The following is a 20,803-nucleotide window of genomic DNA, read 5'->3' as shown; positions in this document are numbered from 1 at the left end:
GTCAAATTAAGATTAGTTCATGTACACTGTAACGTTTTGTCCACTGGATCGTTAATAGGAACACACTTCAGTCATGCTGCACACTCCGGAAAAGGACAAGGACATAAGAGCCGTGTCGGGACTGAACAAATGTTATGGCATGTTGATAAACCCCCCTCCACCAACCCACCCGCTACACTTCACGCCCTGCTGTTTCCTCTTGTAGATCAGAAAGGTTGTTTGTCATTAGAATCGTCTAGAGGGGTGAAAGAGCAGCCTGTTGGTTTGCTTTACTTTGACATAGAAAGTTTCGTAGTGATGTGGGATACTTCACACCTCGCTAATGAGTAATCCTGCTGAAACCTGCATTTTCAAGTTTGCTTTGATGAGGACACTTGCTGTGACAAGCAGGTGGAGAAATAATGAGGAAGCAGGAGAGGGAAGGTAGAAAAGAAATGATTGTTTTTCAGAGTCCATCCCTCCAAAAAAAGAAGAAAAAAAAAGAAAAAAAAAAAAGGAACACAATAAAGATTTATCCTCATTGAGGATTGATTCGAGTCTGCCTCTCTGGCAATACTGTCCATGACTCTCCGTGGTCGCCTGCAGAGCTCTGGCGGCAGCTTTTAGTTCAGTATTTTACTCCTTGTCAGATTCCTCTTCGGCCTCGCGGAGCCAGGTGAAGAAGCCGGTGACCGACTTCAAGGCCACGCCTTTGCCTGTCTGCTCTGCCGGGTCTTTGCTGGTTTCCCATTCGTAGAAGGCCTCCTCTTTAATGACGTCCTCATCATACAAGGCGTCGAAGAACATCCGCAGCAGGTCTGCAGAGACAAAATTAGAGCATTATAGAAGCTTTATTAACAGCTCCATTTTAAAATTGTTTCTGTTTGCATTGAGTCAGGGACACTTGAAAAGCTATAAAGAGCTAATCAGTAGGTCAAATCCTAATTAACACGTTTCTTTTAGTGATTAGGCTTTTCTGTTTCAACCCTCCAATCCAGTTCATAACACTTTAAAAAATAAATTAAAAAAAAAATCACCCCAAGAATGTGTTTTCCTCCACAATAGACCACTTCCATTTCTGTGTTCAGGGAAAATGACTCAGGCCCTCCAGCAGCAACACTACAAAAACCTTCAGTCTCATCTTTAAATCTTGATACCCTGAATACACAGCTGCTGTATACATGATGATTTTATCTGTTTTCACCCTGAACAAAAACAACCTGGAAATACAGGCAGATCTTTTCTGATAAGGAGCTGTGTTTCAGACAAACCAACAAGGTCCATTTTTTAATGCCTGTGATCATCACATAACCAATTACACATTACTTTAGAGCAGCAGCTGTTTTTTGTTTTTAACCCCCCCCCCCCCCAAAAGCTGCACCCAACAGCACATAGAGGTAAACATTAAACATCTAAGAAGCTGCAATCCGTGTCTGGCAAAGGGAATTTTACAGATCCTTTATTTATCCAGGTAAAAAGTCTCGCAAACATTAAAAACATATTTTTAAAGAATGATCTGGGAAGCAAAAATGACAACATAACATTGCTGATCTATAAAAATTATTTCAAGTGGTCAAAAAGGACTGGATTGATTAGAAAGTAGATACAATAACGCAAATCTATAAAGATACTTTGTAACAGTTGATTTTGTAGTTTTCGCTTAAAAACTGACTTTAAGTTTTTTCCTTTCTTTGGGGAAACATGAACTTTGTATATGCCAACAAGACTGCTTACAGTGACGTGAAGGCTTTTTAAAATAGACAGCAACATAAAGAACAGAAGCATTGAATTTCCAGCAAACAGCTGATTTCGTTACATGTCCCTGCTCGATTACTCTGAGCGACAGCTACTGTCAGCTGAATTTGAAACAAGCTCACAGGAAAGATTTCTGCTTGATTTGTGCTCTTTAAACAAGCTTACTGGACTTTAGTAACATTTAAAAAAAAAAAAAAAAAAACTTCTCTGAAATAATTCAAAGACAGACTTGGAGGGAGCGAGACTCATCCACAGAACATTTATCACTAATAATTTACAAAGGCCAATAAATTTGCCATCTTGTGCCATTATCTGAACTGATTTATGGTATCTTCCTGCTGTGTCTCGATGCACGATCAAGAATCCAGGTTAAACAAAAAAGAAATCTCAGAAAGCTGAGCGACATTATCAGTGGGAGGTACATCACATCACTCATCCATGTGACTTCTTTAAGTTCCCCCAACCTTATAATCAGCCCAGCTGCACGACTGAAACCAGTATCACCGCATTACAGTAAGCCTTGAGTTCAGTTTCGTCTCCACTGATTTTCATGAAATTTGGGATCATTTGCTTATGTTGCCAAAAAGACGCAACAGCTGAGGAAACCACATTAAAATGACACTTTGAATCATTGGCGACTTTGATGCCTGGATTTAACAGATGCTTCAGTATCTAAATATTTATAAGTGAACCAATCAGATTTGTATGTTCGGCAGTATTACAGTTCACTGTAAGTGGGGAAACTCACGAGCAGGCTGCTCCATGTGCACCATCAGAGCCTGGAGGGCGTACAGGGCCTGCAGCTCTTTCTGCTCGTCGTACAGGTATCTCTGCAGCAGAGAGGCTCTCTGGCCGATCTGCTGTGCATCCACCTTGTACGGGTTGTCACCTGAAACGAAGTGAACAAGTTTTTAAACCAGAAAGTGTGATTTTTAAAAGTAAGCGCTATTAAAATTTACTATAAAATAAATCCTTTTTAATTTATTTAAAAAAACAAAACAAAAAAACAACAACTATATTTTCCATACTTCAGAATTTGAGCTTGGGTCGTTGTGAAAAGAAAAAAGACTAAATCATAGACACACACACAGAAATAGAGGCAGCTCGTGGTGTATTAGTCATACTTACATATGATAGCAGACTGGCACACTGATGTCATCAATGCTCGTACAAACTGGTTCGAAGCAGTCTGCTGCTCGTCCAAGTTAGCCTGAAAATAGGAAACAAAATGCAGTTGGAGAGGGGGAACATGAACAACACTGGAAAATAAGAGCACGCACAAAATGTTCAGGTCTGAAAACACTCTGTACTGCCTCACACACACCTCGATCCAGTCTCTGATGCGTTGATTGTTGGCCTTGTCCTGGAGGAGTCTGTCCAGCTGTTTGCTGATCTCCTCTCCGCTGAGGACCTTCTTCTTACTGGCCTCTTTGGGCTCCATCTCCTCTCCCACGGTGAACTCCACTTTCTGAAATACACAATTAAATGTGTAAAAAAAGGAAAAAAGCCTGAAGACACGGAGTAACTTGTTTCTAATCGTAAATCCCCACAAGCAAAAATCTCTCTTGCTTTCATCTCTGCCCACCAGGTAGACTCCAGCTGTGTTTGTCTGTCTTTGGTGCTGTGCAGGATGTGCTGCTTTCTCGTTACCATTTTAAGCTTTGTTGTTACAAAATAGACCAATTATAGCTGCTTTAAACGTATCCTAACATTTTTAGACTACTAAACAAAACTCAAAAAGTGCAGACAAGTGTTTTATCATCTAAAACCTGAACGTGTTGCACGTACCTGATCGGTGACAAACTTGTTGACGTCTTCATCTTTGGGCAAGAAGTCGTTCCAATTTAGCCCAGCCTCTGTCCACAAAGCCCCGACCTTATTGGGGGTCTTAAGGGGAGAAAAGGGCCAGATAATCAAATATCTGTGGCTTTTATTTCTTTTTCTTTCTCTCTTTTTTTTTTTTTTAACCAAAACCAAAAAACATGTGCAACACAAGGTAATAAAACGAGTGTGTTCGGTTACCTTTTCTTTACAAAGCAACTTGAGGATCTGTACCAGCAGCACGCTGGCCTTCCCCAGAGGCACAAGAGGCTTTGAGATCTCCCTGAAGACACAGATGCACTGAATTAAGCTCCCACTTTTCTTACAGCTGGATTATAATTCAGTTTATCTCATTTTAAAGCTGGAAATAAGTGACCTAGTTTTAAATTTAGCTTAAAATCTTTATTTCCGAGAAACACCGTCAACAAAAGAATCTCTGGAAAATGATTCCAACACTATTTACAGTTTAAAAACATCCATTTCCATCAGACTATATTCTAAAGTCAAAGTATTCGAGTTTGCTTTCACTTATTTGAAATGTGACCGCTGACATTAAGCTCTCACCTGAACAGCTGTCCCATAGGGATGCCTCCCTCGTGGAGCATAGGAGTAATAAGCTCAGCCAGGTAGAGCCAGATGTGAGGTATATCTATGGCCATGTCTTCTGCTACCTCCAGAATCTCTAGTAGCCTGCAAAAGAATCGGCTTTAGTTCCATCTGCTCGAGAACATCCATCGAGGGTAGATTTTAGTTGAAACCAGGCGGCGTTCTTCCTGTTACACGCTTACCCTTTGTAGTACTGCTGCGTGGGCAAAGTCCCTGCCTTTATAAGCTGGTGCAGCAACAGGCCCATGTGTTCCCGAGCGATGGTGCTTCGTTCAAGCGTCGACTCCAAGCCGTTCCGCACGAACACGTACAGCAGTGATGTGCTGTTGAGCTCCACCACACACTGCAATGCCTCCTGCAGCACCAGAGTGACACAAAGCAATGCTGTTAACACGGTTCACTTCTAAACATGGAAGTACAACTCTGATTGTTAGAGGCAAGTCTGCACCTTGACATCATTGATGTGGAGGTATTCTTCAATGATCGCATGCGACTTCTTCTCCACTTCCTCTTCAGTCAAGGCAGGTTTAGGGAGAGATGGAGGAGGAGTGGGAGCGCTCTCACGCTTAACTGAAGAAAAAGGTAAAAATACAACTTGAAGCTCATTGTTCTTTATGTCCTTTTCTTTAAACCACATCTTTCTCTATTCAACTCTTTTTAATTCTTTATTTCATACCTGGGACGAAGTCACTACCCTTGTCCCGACTTCCTCTATCTCTGCTTCCTCGGTCTCTGCTTCCCCGATCCCTGCTTCCTCTGTCCCGACTGTCTGTCATGCTGGCGACGCGGCGCACAGATTCAGTTGAAGACCTGCCATCTCCTCCCCTCCCGCCGCGCTCTTGCGACTCTCTGCTGAAGCTTCTCTTGGTGACTTGGTTCGCTTCCCGTCCTTCGCTGCGATCAAATCTGTCAAATCGATCCCTGTTGCGGTCGCTCCTGTCCCTGTTGCTCCCACGTTCGCGGCTCGAACTCGACCTAATGGTAAAAGGAGACACAAAGAGGTCATTTTAAACACACTCAATCAATTTGTAATCATGTACCACTAAACTTTTTGTATTTTTTGAGACCGCAGTAGGCTCTTGTATACAAAGGGGAGGCCAGATGGAGGAAGATTAGTATTCAAGTGGTCGCCATCTGCAACCTCACAACTAGATGCCAGTAAAATGTGTTTTGAAAAACGTGACATCAACATAAAGTAAAAAATAAGAGTGCCTATGACAAGTGATAAACTAAAATTTGTGAATCAAGTACTCAACTAAAGCAGAAGCAGACTAATTAATGAGAAAATATTTGTTGCTTCTGAGTACCTTTGAGGAACTCTGCGATCAGAGTCTGTTGCAGACATCAATGACCCAGACTGTAGGGCAGAGAAGCGGTTGAGAGTGCTGGTACCCGGACGCCCAGAGTCTAGAAAGATGGAAATGAATAGATTAAGAGCCAAACCACAAACAGCCACTAAGCAATGCTGTGCTTTAGAAGAAAGCTGAAGGTCTTACCCTGGTCTCCACTCGCTGGTTTAGCTCCAGTTCCTCCGCTGCTGCCTTTTCCCCAGCTGCCCCACATGCCTTTGCCACCCGGAGCCAACAGCTGGTTGTTGAAATCCATAGCACCAGGCTACAGGGAAACAAAAAAGTTATATTCATTCTCAAGAGGCCTGAGAAAGAGCTCAAGCCTTCACATGAATTTTCGGACGTTACCTTTGTGATCTTGCTTAGGCGGGTGGTGTCGATGGGTCTGTTCTTGGAGATGGGGACTGTGTTCCACCCCTCATCCTGAGGCTGGCTGGTCCGGCCACCTCCTGGTGTGTGAGGGCCTCGGCTGCCCATGTTTCCCGTGAACCTGTCTCTGCTTTCCTTCTTGGTCATGAGCTGCTGCTGGACTTTCATCTGTTCCCTGTGCTCCTCCATCTCTGCTTCCTTGTGAATCTGATCAATTGTCTTAGGACCCTGGTCTCCTCTACGAGGCACCCAGTTATTCTGTGGATCAGAGACAGAAGACAATTAACACCTGTGAGCCACTCTGGGGTGTTTCCTGTCTTGTGTTTTGGATTACATTTGTAATAGTACAAATGTTCTGATAGGAGAACCTGAGACAGAAAGCATATCCACCCTTAATAACACAGTTTTACGTGCGTCAAAGATTTTCCTTTTTAAGCCCTTTGTGACATAAAAGAAAAAGGGGAAAAAATGAAATCCTTGTTCTATTCTGCAGCTTCAGTATGATCAACATAAACCGCTTTCCAGTGTTCCTCCTGTTCACAGCAAATCTCTAGAGCGGAACAAAAATTGTCGTTGCCAACTGCAGGCCAAGATGTTGGAGATGAGATACTGAAAGGGCAAGCAGCTGAATGTTATCAAGAACCACCACACCAGTGACATGGCTTGATATCCAGCAGGTAAGGAAATATGAGAAGGAAAGAACTGGACCTAGGTGATTTGCAACGTGAACACCGTAAACTTTCAAAATAAAAGTCAGGGGTCTGCTTGCTGGCAAATCTATGCCTGATGATGCTGATGATGCCGTTCTCATGGACAGAAAAAAAAAATAAAAGTTTTTTCAAACTAACCCTTTACCCCTTTGAAGCCTACCAGCAGTAACCCTGACGCCATTTTCTGAACCGAGTACTCACTGTCTTATTTTAGCACTGCTTATAGAACAAAACAACTGGGTGCGCACCAGAAGTTTGTGAGTGTGGTCTCTGCTATGTAGATAGCCTTGTAAAAAAAAAAAAAAAAAAAACCCTTCAGACTGTACTGTATATAAACACTGAGATACATACACTACTAAGTCAAGTCATGATAAATGCTGCCTATCAGTTCTTTATTGCTCTAAAATGTTGAATATGATTTAACAGTTACCCTTCTGAGGTCCAAAACATCTTGCAGCATGAAGCGGATTCTTGATGAAGTCTTTCTCTCTTTAATGATCTTGTCCATCTGATTAAAATACTGATCCATGCGAGGCTGTCGGGGACACAGAAAAGAGTGAATTTTATGAGGTACAGGTACCAAATGACAAACTGTGTGTACCTAATGATACATCGAGAACTGCCTCCTCAGTTCCTCAACCCATCACTAATGATCAGTGGCCCAGACACGTGGCACAAAAACAAGGTCATCACAGGAGACATCTTAACATATAGCAGTGTTAGTCCATGCTTTACTTACCTTTGCCTTCTCAAAGTCCAGGTCTTTACCAATAGTGGACAGCAGTCTGCAGAGACACTCGAGAGACTCCTCATCATGATTCTTAAGTAGTTTCACGACACAGTCGTGCATGATTGGCTCTGTCAGCATCTTAAGCTTAAACAGTTCACCAATGAACTTTATGTTGCCCAGTGAGCGGCGTCGAGCTTTATCTCTGGCCTCCTCCAGCTCCACCCTGAAGCGCTCACGCTCCTCACCCTGCAGGCGGATACAAGTTTGTGCTTAGTGTACGAGTCATATGACAAGTTTACTCTAAATCTGAACGGTGGTTTTGACAGTTCTTACGTCTTTGGCAGCCTCCAATTCCTTTTGCTTTTTCTCAAAGATCTCATCATCATCCTGGTCCTTCTCAAACTCTTTCTGGCAGCGGTTGAGCAGCAGTTTGCGGAAGTTCACAAAAACTCCTGGCTTGTCTGAAGTGGGGACTTTCAGCTGGTGGAAGACAACATTCAATGTCACCAGGGGGTTTTAACACACGTTTTCCTATTCAACTGCATTTAACAAATATGTAGCTGAGAGTATGCTCCTTCAGTTCCTCAATACCATCACAAAAGTTCAGTGGCCCAGACACGTGGCACTAAAAAGAAGTCATCACTAGAGCATATGATCAAAGCACAACATCCAACCTTCACTAGACTCACCCCCATAAGGCAGCGGCACATGTTGGCGTAGGCCACAGAGAAGTTGGGCTCTGAGATGGCCTTCTCAAAGATGAGGTCGATGGCTCCCTTTAGCCTCTCCTCAGTGTCTATCGTCAGCTCTGTCACTTGTTTCATCAGCTCCTGAAACTTCTGTGGCGTAAGCTTGTTGAGGATGCTCCGCAGACGCTTGAACAGCTCTCGAGTCTTGGCCTGTTCTGGGTCTTCCTCTTCAGGCTCATCAACACGGCCACGAGTGACCTTTTTCACAGAGGGCTTCCAGGCCTTCTCAGCCTTGCTGAGCTGCACGTCGTCATTTAGCGACATGCTGGTGATAATTTTTTTGGTTTGAGAGCGACGGGGCCCGGATGGCTAAATGGAGAGAAACGCATAAATATTTTAAAAAGCTAGTAGGAAAAAACTTCACTAAACAAAAAGTTTACGTTAGAGATCGCTGCCTTTGCAAACAGCTTGTCTGCCAAACGTAACATCACAACTGCTGGCATTCATTGCACTTTTGTGTCATGTCAGCTCATAATACATCTCTTTATCTCAAAAAACATCAGACAAGTACTCCAGCACGTTGTAGGAAGACAGGCACAGAGGGAGATAGTTTTACTTCAGGGCATCACATCTCAAGTGCAAAAGTATAAAAACGGTGTGCTGACGACACACTTGGTAAACCTATTAACTATAATGCAAGTTAATGCTTAAAGTGTCTTTTAAAAACTGTAAAATTAGCTAACCGGGCCACGAGGTCCTCCCACTGATCTGCTCCCAAGGTTCCCTAAATATGAGGGAGTAAAATCAGGACCAGTGTTCATCAGGCGAGATGGGTCAGCAGGTCGTAGTGGAGTCTTGTTCACCTGCAATTAAAGAGGCAAAAATAAATAAAGGAAAAATCACCCGTGTTTTCACACAAAGTTTAAAATACTGGCAGTCGGCAGCACTACCCCTCAGCCTCCTAGTAGATCAACATATGGTATCAGTTTGAAAATCCTGACTTTGTTCTCGAGTTTTTGCATTCACAAGATTTTCAGGAAACTTCACCTCTGACCTTGAACTTTAGGACAAGGTCACTGAAATTCAAACTTGGGAGATTTTTAGCAGATGCACCTACTGATGTGAATTTCAAAATCCTACATCGCCTCATTATCGCATTTACACCCGCCCACTCGCTCGCTCTGTGTGGTGACAACTATACCCCGTCAGCCTTTAACAAAGCTGTGACGGCCCGGGACAACGCATCAGGTTACAAAAATCGGGAGTTGCACGACTGGCTGAAGCGCCTCAAAGATTGTGGTGCGCTTCATGATGTGAGGTCAAAATTTACAGATGAGGGGTAAAAAAAACCTGCCAAATTCTTCAACTCAATTTGTATCGTTTCTGCGTTCTTTTACACAAAGCTCAACATCACCTACCTTATCCAGCACCACATCACTGATGATAGGCAGGCCCTCAGGCTTGTGCATACTGGCGCTGATGAACTGGCAGCCCAGGAGGAACTCCCTGTCGTACCGCTTCTTGTCCTCCGGGTTTATTGGCTTCCATTCTTCTGCACAACGTACAGGAAATATGCAAAGGCACATGATTAAAGGCACACTACAGTAAAGGCACAGCTGAAAGATGGCTGTGATAATCCACTCTGTCAGTGCAGATTCTTTGAAACTCAAATAATAAAACGATGACGGCACATGAGCAAAACTATGAGAGAAACTAAAGTCACCATAAAGAGATATTCACACTGTGCTTAAATCAAACAAGGCCTCATCCTTCCAGCATATAAATGCAGGCACAAGGAAAAAACAGACTTAAAATTGAATGCTGAAATAAATTATATTTGCCCTAAGACCAAAGTATGTACAGAGTTTTATCAGTTTAGCTTTAGGGAAAAGATTAAAACATTTAAAGATTTTTTTAGCCTTTTAAGCTTTCAAAGCGTACCTTGTTTGTACTGGTATTTCTGCTCAGTTGGCTCAGGTGTGGCTTTAGACTTGTCAGGTTCTGCATTCTGCTTGTCCTCTTTTTGCTCCCAGGTCTCATCTGCCACTTCGACAGGAAGTTCAGCTGGTGCTGGAGCTGGAGGGTTGGCCTGAGTGGGCATGGGTTCAGAGGCAGGCTTGGCATCCTGTTCCTGCAAAAAGAAAGAAAAGATCAAGTTTTCTAAGAATCTGTTGTTTATTGAGAGTAAAAGATGGACACCCAGTTTAAGAGCTCTTTGGACTGTCATCTGATTTAACACAAACCTCTGTGAAGGCATCCAGGAGATTCCCAATGGCCTCCTTCTTGTTAAACTCTTTCATGTTCTTTTTCTTCCTTTGCACATGCGTAGCAGCTTCAAAAGGAAAGACAAAGTGATGACATTAAAATTCAGATAAAACAAGATTAGGCATGTGACAGCCTGAGAAGCAAAGGGGGGAGGGGGGATTAACTGTACCTTGCATAGTAGATTCTTCTGGGCAGCTAACAGACGCAGGAGGGGTATCCTCACTTTTCTTCTTGCACTCTTCCTCCTCCTTCTCTTCAGCCTCCTCTTTCACCTCCTGGGCTGCTGTTGCAGTTTTAGCCATAGGTGTGGATTCCTGAGATTGAGAAGCGTCTGGCTGTTTGTGGGGCGTAGTGTCTGAAATTGCATTATCCTTGGGCAGTTCTTCGGTCTCCTGAGGAAGGCCGTTGGGGAGAACAGGCTCTGCTGCCTCAACTTGTGTGGATTCAGGTTCGGGGGTAGAGCGCAGAACGGCATTCTGGGTCTGTGGACCAGCAGGCTCCCGTGCAGGTGGGGGAGGCTGGGAGACTTCAGTTGCCGTTTTTGTAGCCATTTCTTCTTTATTCTTTCTTTCTTCTTCAAGATTGGAAGAACCTGCTGCTGCAGCCTCAGCTGCAGGCTCCAACTTTGTGGTGGCCACCTGCTCTTCTTTTTCCACCTTCTTCACTTCCTCTGTTTTTGCTTCTTCCTTTTCTGGAGCCTTCTCAGCTTGAGCTGGAGCAGCCGGTAGTTCCTCTATTTTCACAGGGGCTTCTGGTGCTTCTGAAGACTGTGAGGTTGCATGAGGAGCATCTACTGTATCAGAAACAGTAGTGCCAACTTTATTTACTGCCTCAGCAGGAGTAGTGGTCGACGTTGCTCCTGGAGGAAGGGAAGGAGGAGACTGCTGGTCCTTTATCAGTGTGGATGGCACCTCAGTAGTAGCTACGGGGGCTACAGATTGTGCAGCTAACTCAGTAGGCAGCACTATTTGGTTGTCCACTTCCTGTTTGCTCTCCAACACAGGCTCAGCATTTGCCGCAGCAAGAGAAGGAGGGGTTTCAGCACTAGTAGGACGCTCTGTGTTATCATCTGGACAGCGAGAGACGTGACAATAAATGACGAGAAAAAATTTACAGTCATTTCTTTTTCACAGAGTCAAACTTAAGAAAATATTCTCACCTCTTCTCGTCTGTGCAATCACAGGCTGGGCAATTTCCCCATTGACCTGTGCAGGACTTGCATCCGGTGCCTGCAATCACAAAGCAATAGCGGCCTTTAATAAATAAAATAGAAAACCCACTACACGGGCTTTTAACAATGAGCATCAACACACATTTGGTGCAATTTGTTACAAGTTTTTTTCTCCTCACATTTGGTGAATATTGTCTGAGGTGGTATTGATTCAGACCTGTTTCTTTGAAGGCTGCAGTGTCACTCAACTCTTTTAAAAAGTGATTCGTTTGTGTTGCCCGTTTCCCCTCCAACTAGCAATTTTCAACTTTGGCAATAGCTCAACGCATCAGTGCATTTTTGTTTGCATTTGCTTAGACTCAGCATAGTTTGCTTAGTGAAACTGACCTCAGCTGTGCTGACTATTAGAAAGTACCATGAAGACAAAAAAGAAAACAAGAAAAAGACATCAACACAGTTGCAGATGTACTTAAAAAAAAAAAAAAAAATCCACAACGGTGCCTTTATGTACAGATAAATTCATATTCCTTCCTTTTTAAAGTAAGAGAAAATAAAAATAAAAAAGTGAGAGCAATCATCACCTAACAACATCTTCTTTTGTTGTCTTTTTATAACTTACCTTTGTTTTGTCTATATAAAGCAAAACGTTGGCTTCACATTGAAAAAAAATTACTTTGTTCTAAAGCAAATAGTGAAGTGAAGTGAAGACAAAATGAACATGAGAAAAACATAATGAAGTTCTGAGCTTTACTGTATTACTTTAAACACAGAGTACCACATGTCAGTACAAGATAGCCAACTATACTTTAGATTTCTGATAAAAGACAAATGTACAACACCATCATTACTCTATTTAAATCAGTCACTTCAAAGTAAAGTCTTACCTGTGGTGTCGGTGTGGTGGAGGACATTACACCCGACAGGATCTCGTGCGTGATATCGCGTCCACCCTGGTTGGGGTCTCGTATTGTTATCTATTAGAGAAAAGGCAAATGACATTAAAATACAAACAATGTGCAACCATCCTGCCACTACTGATCTACAGCTGCTGACCCCCATCATGACAAATACTATTGTTGTTTTCAGGTTAAAAGGGAAAGTTCCACATTGAACACACAATACAGTGTCTCTCCATTCAACATTTTTGACCTCATTCAAGAGGTGTGCTGTGCTTTTGTTGGGACATACTACCGGTCTGCGTTCTCTCTTCATTAGGCCTTGTGACTGTGCAGGGGCTTGCTGAGGAGGCGGGACTTGTAGCTGTTGCTGGGTGGACAGCATGACCGAAGGCTGGACAGATGGGGGATACTGAGGCGGAGTTGGATAGTATGCTCCAGCTGTAAAGTTGAAATGAAACAAAGAATAGAAATTACAAAATAAATCATAAAAACAACTCAGAATAAACAAGAGTTTTCAAGAGTTCAAACTAAAATAAAAATCTGTATGTACTTGTTTCACTTGATTGAGATTTTTTTTTCTACATTGCTGATAACTGTTGGGGGGGAAAATGTAAAGGTGCAATAGCAAACATTTGTACGTGTACACAAAGTGTGGTTTCAGATATAAACGTGTACTTAAAGGCTAATTTGTGGGCTTATTTTTTATGTTTTTGATCAACATTATATATTAAGTTAACAACAAAGTTATGAATTAATGATGGCTGAATTTGACTACTACACAAAACTTTACTACTTCTGTCTACAATACGTGATGAATTCAAACAGCCCACTTTACATTCAGTTGTGTAAGGAGGCATAACTGCCATTTGCTCTTTACATTCACATCTGTCCAGACTTTTTAAAGCAATTTAATGGGCTGGCACCAGAAGCTGGAGCCACCGATTCAGCATCCAGCCAAATTTAAACATTTACAAGTAGTATTGCTGTACAGAAAATTACTTCAAACGGAAGTTGGTTTTTGACCCTTTGTATGCAAAATTCCATTTATTTAGCTTCTTAAACAAGAAACAAATGGAGAGAAAAAAAAGCCATAAGCTGTCATCACCACAGAGGCATCACTAGGCTACAAGCTAAAAGTTTCAGTTAAAGTTTTTCTCTGTATTTGCTACAACTACATTTAAATAACATCCATTGTCGTGTGTACGTGGCCTACACGTACGAAATCAGAGACAGGAAGACACGGTTAGAGACAGGAAGTGCCACAGAAGCCTGCTGACCACCACAAAAGCACACACACTACTCACCGGGGTAGCGCTGGGAGGCGAGAGGCGCACCGTGGAGAGAGAGACGGCCGTTCTCTCGCCCGCCTCCTCTCCCCCCGCCACCCCGCCTCTCCCTCGCGGCAAGAGAGGGCTCTGAACCAACGCAGCAAAGGAGAGGAAGGGAGTGAGGGACGGGAGAGGGAGGAAAGAAGGAGAGGGCAGGAAGAGACAGATGCAGAATGTGTTAATGAGAGGATCCAGAGGAAGCAGGGTGTTAAGAAGGTCCCATGAAATGAACAATGTCTCTACTGTACACTTACCTTGTGCTCTTGGCATATATTTAGTTTCAAATAGTACAAATTTTGAAGTGCACTACCATCACACAAGGGTCTTTATAAGTAAATACAATGGGGGTTTTAACTGAGCCAACAAACCCCCACTTATCTATACGTATATATAAAATATCTGTGCATTAGTACAAATGTACTAAAGCAAATCAGTTTTTGTAGCAGTTGCGTTTCCTGCTTAAAAAGTGCAGTTCATTCATATTTAAATAGGGTTTCTGGCAACGTTAGCTCCCACACAACGCTTCTGCTGCTGTATGTAGACATGCAAAAAAGGAGAAAACTGCAGTTTCAAAGCCATTTCATGGAACCTACAAGGCAGCGTAAGGTGCAGAAAATGAACACAGGCCAAAGCAGAATTAAGCCCAACTACATGCACATACAGCAGTGTTTGGACTCAAAGGCATATTAAAAAAAAAACTAAGAAAAAGAAACACACACAGAGACAGACATACTACAGCAACAAAGATAATTAACCCCCATCACAGAAAAAATAGAAACAAGAAAACAACCCACAATCAGCCAAGCAAAACCACGCCACATTCAGGAATACTTCACAGATGAGGAATTCTGCATGTGGATGTGGTTTTAAATACAGGTTAGAACTTCTCCATTAAGTTCTGTGTTTAAACTGAACGCGTTTGTGGTTCGGCTTGGTTGTTGTGAGTCTTGGGGTTAAAAACCCTTACCATAAGGAGGGTATTCAGCAGGGCTAGTTCCAGTATAGAAGTTTGCTGTGCCGCTGGTCACGGGATACTGCTGGGTAGGAGTCATGTATTGAGCTCGGTACTGTAGAAACAAGACAAACAACAATTAAGTTTTGAGATCCTCACTCCAAAAACCTCTATTAAGAGGACTTTCAAATATTAATGTAGCTCATCGTAACAGGTTTCCAAACTGCGTCTCTCCCGTCCTCACATAGGATCACAAGCTTCAGACGAACTTCCACACTAGCGCTGGTACAGGAGAAGTCAAAACCGAAAGCAAAGAAACTGCCAAGTTTTGGATTTTTTTTTTTTTTTTACAAAAGTCTCGTGTTACTACATGTCGTCTGTACAATTTGTGAATCTCTGAGCTTTTGTAAGGTTATCATTAAAACAGTAAAAACCAACACAATTATATACAGTGTTCTCAACTCAGCTGTGATGGCAGCAGCAGTGGGAGATTATGACAAAATAAATAAATACGTTTAAATTGTGAGGTGAACAACCTGCAGAATCGGCTATGATGTCACCTTCAGTTTTGGGTGTGGCTGCTAAGGACTGGAAGGTGGGTATAATGAAACTCTTTAGAAGACACTTTGGATGAGCCATCATTAGGACTCCTAAAGCACTGAGTGTTTGTTCTTCACTATTAGCGCTTTTTCAACTAGTAAGTACTTGGCACGACTCGGCTTGGTTTCAGTCGTTTTCCATTACACCTGAGTACCACCTAATGTGCATAGGGTCGTTATACCAACGTGGTCGAAGGGCCTACAGCGTTATTTGTACCCGACACAAACAACACAACAATGGAGGACATCGAGGTGAAGGTATATCCTTGTTGCCGGGTTACAAAAGTGGCCATTTTGATTTTTGTGAAGGAGATGCTCTCATGACTTACAGTGACACTATTGACCAGTCAAACAGTGGCATGCAGTCTATTGACATCACATTTTCGGATCAACGGAGAGCATTTTGGAACCCCTGCTAAATAAATAAAACTGAATTCAAGTTTAAAATGAAATCTGACACTAAAGACACCAAACTGACATGAAGAATACTGCAACCTTCCAACATTAAACATACAAACAATAATGAAGAGCAATAAGCTCAACATGTTACTATTAAATTCAATTAATTCAGAAGGTAATGTTACCCAAATATAAGTGTTAAAAAGTGATTGCAACTGTTATGATAAGTATGTATTGATTACTTGGGCTGGCTGCAGAGTAGAGCTCGTGTGTGCACTAACCTGTCCAGAGGGAATGAAGTAGCCTTGAGGAGAGCCAGCAAAAGGTTGGGATATCATCATCATTTGTGAGCCGGGTGGGTAGACATGAGCTGGTGCAACAGCTCGAGGGCCACTATTTCCCGGTACCCTTGGAGCACTGGTGGCCATGGTGGGTCGGTTCTGATAGTAGCTCTTAAAAGAACAAAAACAAAAAGATGAAGACTGCATCATATCAGCAGCAAACTTCTGGTTCTGCCTGTGCATTTCATAACAACGGTATTCCTAATTCTTGCTTTTACATTTTTCTGTGTGTTTGCTTTGAGTTGCGCACACGCCGATACCCTTCACCTGGAATCTACGCACTCACAGCAACTGCACATGTGCACACTAAATTCAATTCTGGGTAACTTGGGAGTTTAAATTATCCTGAAAGTCATGACTTCCTGCCACAATGAAGTTAGCACAAGTTAACAGGGGAGGGACGAAGAGAAAAGCTGTTACCTGTAATGCTCTGTATCCACCCTTCAGCCGCGCAACACATGAGCAAAGAGCAAGAAAGGGAGTAAGATTAAGGTGAAAATGAGGACCGGACACAATGAGGGGGATGTTTGAATTTACAGGAAGAAGGGAGGAGTATGAGAGGTAGCAGTGTGCCTCGCAGTCATGATGGGTACGCTCAAACAACTACAGACGCACATGCAATCGATTCTGGACAGATCATTATAGAAACACAATCCCTTTCTAGTCCTGCAGGGCCCTACTTCTGGTAGGTTAAAGAATCACATTAAGGGCTGCAGGCACATGCAGTTTAATTCATTTTAATATCTGGTGGCAACAAGGCCCTTTATCACTGTGGGATTAGGACAAATGTGGTGATCAATGCAAAACAGTGGCGAGACGTGGGCTGTTTTCAAATGACAGCCTGCTGCACAATTTAGACCGTATCAGAAATGCTTTCATTTCTCAAAATTTTCACAATAATACAATTCATGTCTACAAACCAGGTATTTAAATAAAAAACGATCTGATGCAAGATATGCTGACTTGGTACTAAATTAAGATGAAAGGGGAAAACAAGGACTGAGGAAAAAGGAAAGAACTTTGGGGGACACTGGAAAAGAAAACTGCGTAGAGTTGAATTTTCAGCTGTTTTTAATTTACATCATAGACTCACTTGCAAAACGTAACTTGCATTAAAGTTACATAATGTTGATTACACAATCTAAGGGCTTGAATAATAATTTAATGTTGCAAAAGAGCTCATTTGGATTTGAATGTTTTTTTTAAAGTAAACTAATCTAAATGGATGTTTAGAAGGGCAGATCTAAACACTCATCTTATCTTCTTTCCCAATTTGTATCTGAAAGCATGCATTACACTAAGAAGACAGAGGGGATGTGAGGAAAAGTAAGGGGTGTTAGTACCTGTTGATGTAAAGTACGGGGCCCAGTAGCAAACTAGGACAGCAGAAGAGAGGAAAGAAGTCAAGATTCACATTCAAGGACAAGGACGGCAAATAGCGGTTATAACACACACGTCGAGGCAAAGCCTTACAGCAGAAGAAGCTATGTCAGAAACTGTTGTGAAAGAGCAAGAAAGAAAGGGGTTTTCAACCATATCAACAACAGAAAGCATGCTGTGAACAATACCTGTCTTGGCTGTGGTGCAGAGTTCATTTGTGGAGGTGGAGGGGTTGCAAAAACAAGAGAAGTTGGCTGTCCAGGGCCGTAGGCAGCCTTAATAGGAGAGAACAGAAGAGGAGGGAGAGGGGGGATAGGTTACTAAACTCTAAACTACCAAAATAAATAAACAAACTATGTTAGTGGGTCTCACCTGTGTCAATCCAGGGGAAGGGGCAGGATTGGGGACAGAAGTGGGTCCCGCTATAGGCTGTGGTGGTTTGTTCATTTCACGTTCTTTTATGGTACTGCATTAGGGTGGCGATGTGGTGCCAGCCTTCCTGGGGGGAAAGACGAGCAAGAAATAATGTCAAAATGAGAAGAACATGAAATTACTTTGAGCTGAAATGTGATTTTTTAACATTTGCAAGCAGGCACTGGTATTCCAGGTCTTTGTTAAAAATACTAATTACAGCCATTGAGGTTGGACACTAAAGATCACTGTAAGGAGACATGTTGAACCTTTAGTGTAGCAACATCTAACCAAGCAGCCAGGGTGTGGCCTGCAGTTTCGCCTGTGATAACACCACCACCTCCCCAATCTCGTTCCCTTGCATTTTTACAGAGCTCATATGAGGATGCAATTAGTGTCTTTCCCTCCTCCATCCTTGATTAAATCAGCTGGTAACACAATTATGTGTTTTATCTTCCATTCAAAGCTTAGGTTGAGTAGATAAGGGTTCAAATAACTTTCAAATAAATGCCTGCCTTAGACACCAATGCTAATTCGTCAGTTATTAAACCTCACACGCACGCTGTTTTTAAGTGAATCTAAGAAAATGGATACCTCAGGTCAAAGTTCATTTACTGTGTGAACAGAAGCTAAGCCCCCCCTCCCTCCCGTTTGTGCAAATAAACCATACAAAACTCAATACTGACTGCCGTTTTCCCATGAGTAAATGACGGCTGCGGGGGGTTGAAACTAAAAAACAAAAAAATGATAGAATTGCTTTTAAAAAATATAAACTGCCGTAATAGCAGGAGACGTGTCATACACCATCCACCTGCTGACACAGTGACTATCGTCAGATGCTAGCTGGTGCCATGCTTCTTTTTGACAGGGCTTCAATGCTTCCATATGGCGCGCCAAAAGCGATGGCTAACGGGCTTATGATTCACGAATAAATGTAAACGGTCTTGTATTAGCTGACATTTACCGTAAAACATATTTTTTATGGCCTGCTAACGAATCAGAAATGCCCCGGCGAGGTTGGCTGGATCGTTAGCCCACAGCCGGCTAATGTTACGTGTCCCACCATCACAGACATTTTACTTAGTTACGCTACGTGGCTGAGTCCGCATTTAACCTTAATGTACACAGAGCCCGATCAAACAGTTTTACTGTGCTGATTATAAGAATACATATTTATACTCAAAGGCCGGGAAGAGTGAGGTAGTTAGCTTTGTCAATAATGTTGCAACACGCGACAGCGATTAGGTTAAGTTACAGTCATGCTATTGTTGGTTAACATTGGCTAGCGGTTAGCGGGGTGTTACAGGCCCGGCGACACCGTGTACCTGATGTTCATGGTTAACGTGGCCTAATATTTTGGCACTGAGGGCACCGACTTTAGATTCAAGACAAACTAAAGAAATCGATCCAGATCGCAGTAAATATTGATTTCATTTTATTATTTTTTTAACCGAGAACCGAAAAAGCGTTAGGTTAGGGTTAGCCATAGCTTTCCCACGAAGCCCACCGAGATAACCAAACCAAAACAGCCAACGCTGTTAATTTAGGTAACTTTAGGTTAGCGTCAGCTCTAAATAAAAAAAATACTGAACTGACGGAAAACACTAAGATAAAGTAGTTTTACCGGGACCCAGGGGAGGATTAGCCTGCTAGCTCTGCTGGTGTGTGTGGACGGTCAGGGCCTGCTCAGCCCGTGTGCCTTTCACAAAAATGCAGCCCCGCTCGGGGAACTAGCATACCGCCGGGTTTCTTCTTACCAGGAATTATAACAGTTACTGTGTTGCAAGGTAGGAACTCGGGGAATCAGCCTCGGCTCAGTCTTCTGTTAATGAAAGCGGTGGTGCTGCTGTTTCCTTGTCCTTTAACTCCAACAGAAAAATGATGCCCTTCTTGGCTAATGACTTAGCGAGCTAGTTAGCTAACCGGCAGATGGGGGAGAGTGCTAAACTGTCACTTCGGTTTAAACCCCCAGGCGTGCAAAAGTGACAGTGCTCAAAATCAAATAATATAGTCCTTCGGGAATACTATTGACAACTCCGATGGCCCCAAGAAAAGCCTCTGGACCGCAGGTCCATGATCAAGGCGTCGATGGTGATGGATTGCCGGTTAGGTATATACACAAGTATCGTGTGATGCGGCTCAGAGAGAGGCCATAGTGCGATGTTTCTCCTGTGCGAAGCCGGTACGCCTCCGAGTCGCATGGGTAACTTCCGGGGAAATTAAAATTTGATGCAGTTTCCTTGGTCATGTGATGCAGGAGCTTGACTCCTTTGATCAACCGAGGCCTCCGTATTCAAAGTGAGCCATTATCTGGAACAACACTAAGCTGATATCTTTAACTCTTTTACGGTGTTTTAAAAAAGCGCATTTGAGTACTTACATTTCCATCACAGCTGGGACATGATGTTGCTGAGTAGACTGTGATTAGCCTCTTGTTGCAGAAGATAATGAAGTTAGCTTAACTTTATTTTACTGCATCATGTTTGATTGGGAATCTGATCATTTCTATTTATTTAATGTTAATCTGTTTAATACCATGAAATAATTACTAATGTATCTGATATTAATTTTGAGTTGTTTAACAAAGCAGTAGTAAGGGAATATAGTACAGTACTGAGCAAAAGTCTCAAGCCATTTCTCATATATAGTAGTAAATATATAGTTATTTAGTCATTTGTATATATAGTTATTATAGTTATATACGGTAGTATTTAGTGGTTTTATTAGAGTATGTAATTGTAGTTAGGGGTCGTTAGGTATTATATATGATTATGTATTGTTTAATGTGTGTGTATATATATATGTATATATATATATATATGTATATATGTGTGTGTGTATATATATATAGATATATGTATGAAATATGTGCAAGCATTCATGAAAATAGAGTATATACCATTCCCATTGTCTCTAGAATCACTGTCCTGCTTGAAAATGAAGGCGATGCCAATGGAATGCTTTCCAGGTGGTATTGCATGGTAGATCAATGGATCAGTCCCTTCACCACTGGCTGAAATGCAGCCCAAAGCATGACACAGCCTCCACTG

At 42.4% G+C, this 20,803-nt stretch overlaps 1 protein-coding gene and 2 non-coding genes across 8 annotated transcripts; all 3 read right to left on the bottom strand.

Moving 5' to 3' along the window:
• Positions 1–480: 480 nt before the first annotated feature.
• On the bottom strand, positions 481–19,967 carry eif4g1a (eukaryotic translation initiation factor 4 gamma, 1a). Of its 6 annotated transcripts, none has more exons than XM_005912776.3 (33): positions 19,511–19,967; positions 17,715–17,841; positions 17,531–17,617; positions 17,306–17,338; positions 16,383–16,403; positions 15,903–16,073; positions 14,639–14,738; positions 13,648–13,758; positions 12,633–12,781; positions 12,329–12,418; positions 11,433–11,502; positions 10,443–11,342; positions 10,252–10,340; positions 9,950–10,139; positions 9,427–9,560; positions 8,752–8,871; positions 8,009–8,377; positions 7,653–7,799; positions 7,329–7,565; positions 7,020–7,124; positions 5,859–6,137; positions 5,658–5,775; positions 5,469–5,568; positions 4,838–5,136; positions 4,610–4,731; positions 4,344–4,516; positions 4,120–4,245; positions 3,757–3,838; positions 3,523–3,621; positions 3,059–3,202; positions 2,863–2,944; positions 2,483–2,623; positions 481–797 (listed from the first exon to the last, which is right to left on the bottom strand). In XM_005912776.3, the coding sequence occupies exons 2-33, from the start codon at positions 17,787–17,789 to the stop codon at positions 616–618; spliced, it is 5,145 nt and encodes a 1,714-aa protein (XP_005912838.1). In that variant the 5' UTR covers positions 17,790–17,841; positions 19,511–19,967; the 3' UTR covers positions 481–615. The 6 variants fall into 6 exon arrangements, with proteins under 6 accessions (XP_005912838.1, XP_005912841.1, XP_005912839.1 ...); XM_005912779.3 differs by having other exon boundaries at positions 12,636–12,781; XM_005912777.3 differs by having other exon boundaries at positions 17,715–17,837.
• LOC121814454 lies at positions 7,213–7,287 on the bottom strand. The gene has a single exon (XR_006054368.1). It is a non-coding gene; the product is annotated as a small nucleolar RNA SNORD66 (small nucleolar RNA).
• LOC121814449 lies at positions 7,891–7,967 on the bottom strand. The gene has a single exon (XR_006054365.1). It is a non-coding gene; the product is annotated as a small nucleolar RNA SNORD66 (small nucleolar RNA).
• Positions 19,968–20,803: the final 836 nt, after the last annotated feature.

This window comes from Haplochromis burtoni, unplaced genomic scaffold (assembly GCF_018398535.1).
Source record: "Haplochromis burtoni strain Fernald_Lab_line unplaced genomic scaffold, NCSU_Asbu1 Contig_3, whole genome shotgun sequence".
Taxonomy (NCBI): Eukaryota; Metazoa; Chordata; class Actinopteri; order Cichliformes; family Cichlidae; genus Haplochromis; species Haplochromis burtoni.
This window is presented reverse-complemented; position numbering and strand designations above follow the sequence as displayed.

What these genes read in the sequence shown, in the direction of transcription:
- eif4g1a (XM_005912776.3), bottom strand. Translation starts at nt 17,789, where the DNA reads ATGAACAAACCACCACAGCCTATAGCGGGACCCACTTCTGTCCCCAAT. An exon ending in ACCAGCGAGTGGAGACCAGG is followed by an intron (nt 5,569 to 5,657) that starts GTAAGACCTTCA and finishes CCATCTTTCTAG; the next exon opens with ACTCTGGGCGTCCGGGTACC. An exon ending in GTGCCAGTCTGCTATCATAT is followed by an intron (nt 2,624 to 2,862) that starts GTAAGTATGACT and finishes ACTTCGTTTCAG; the next exon opens with GTGACAACCCGTACAAGGTG.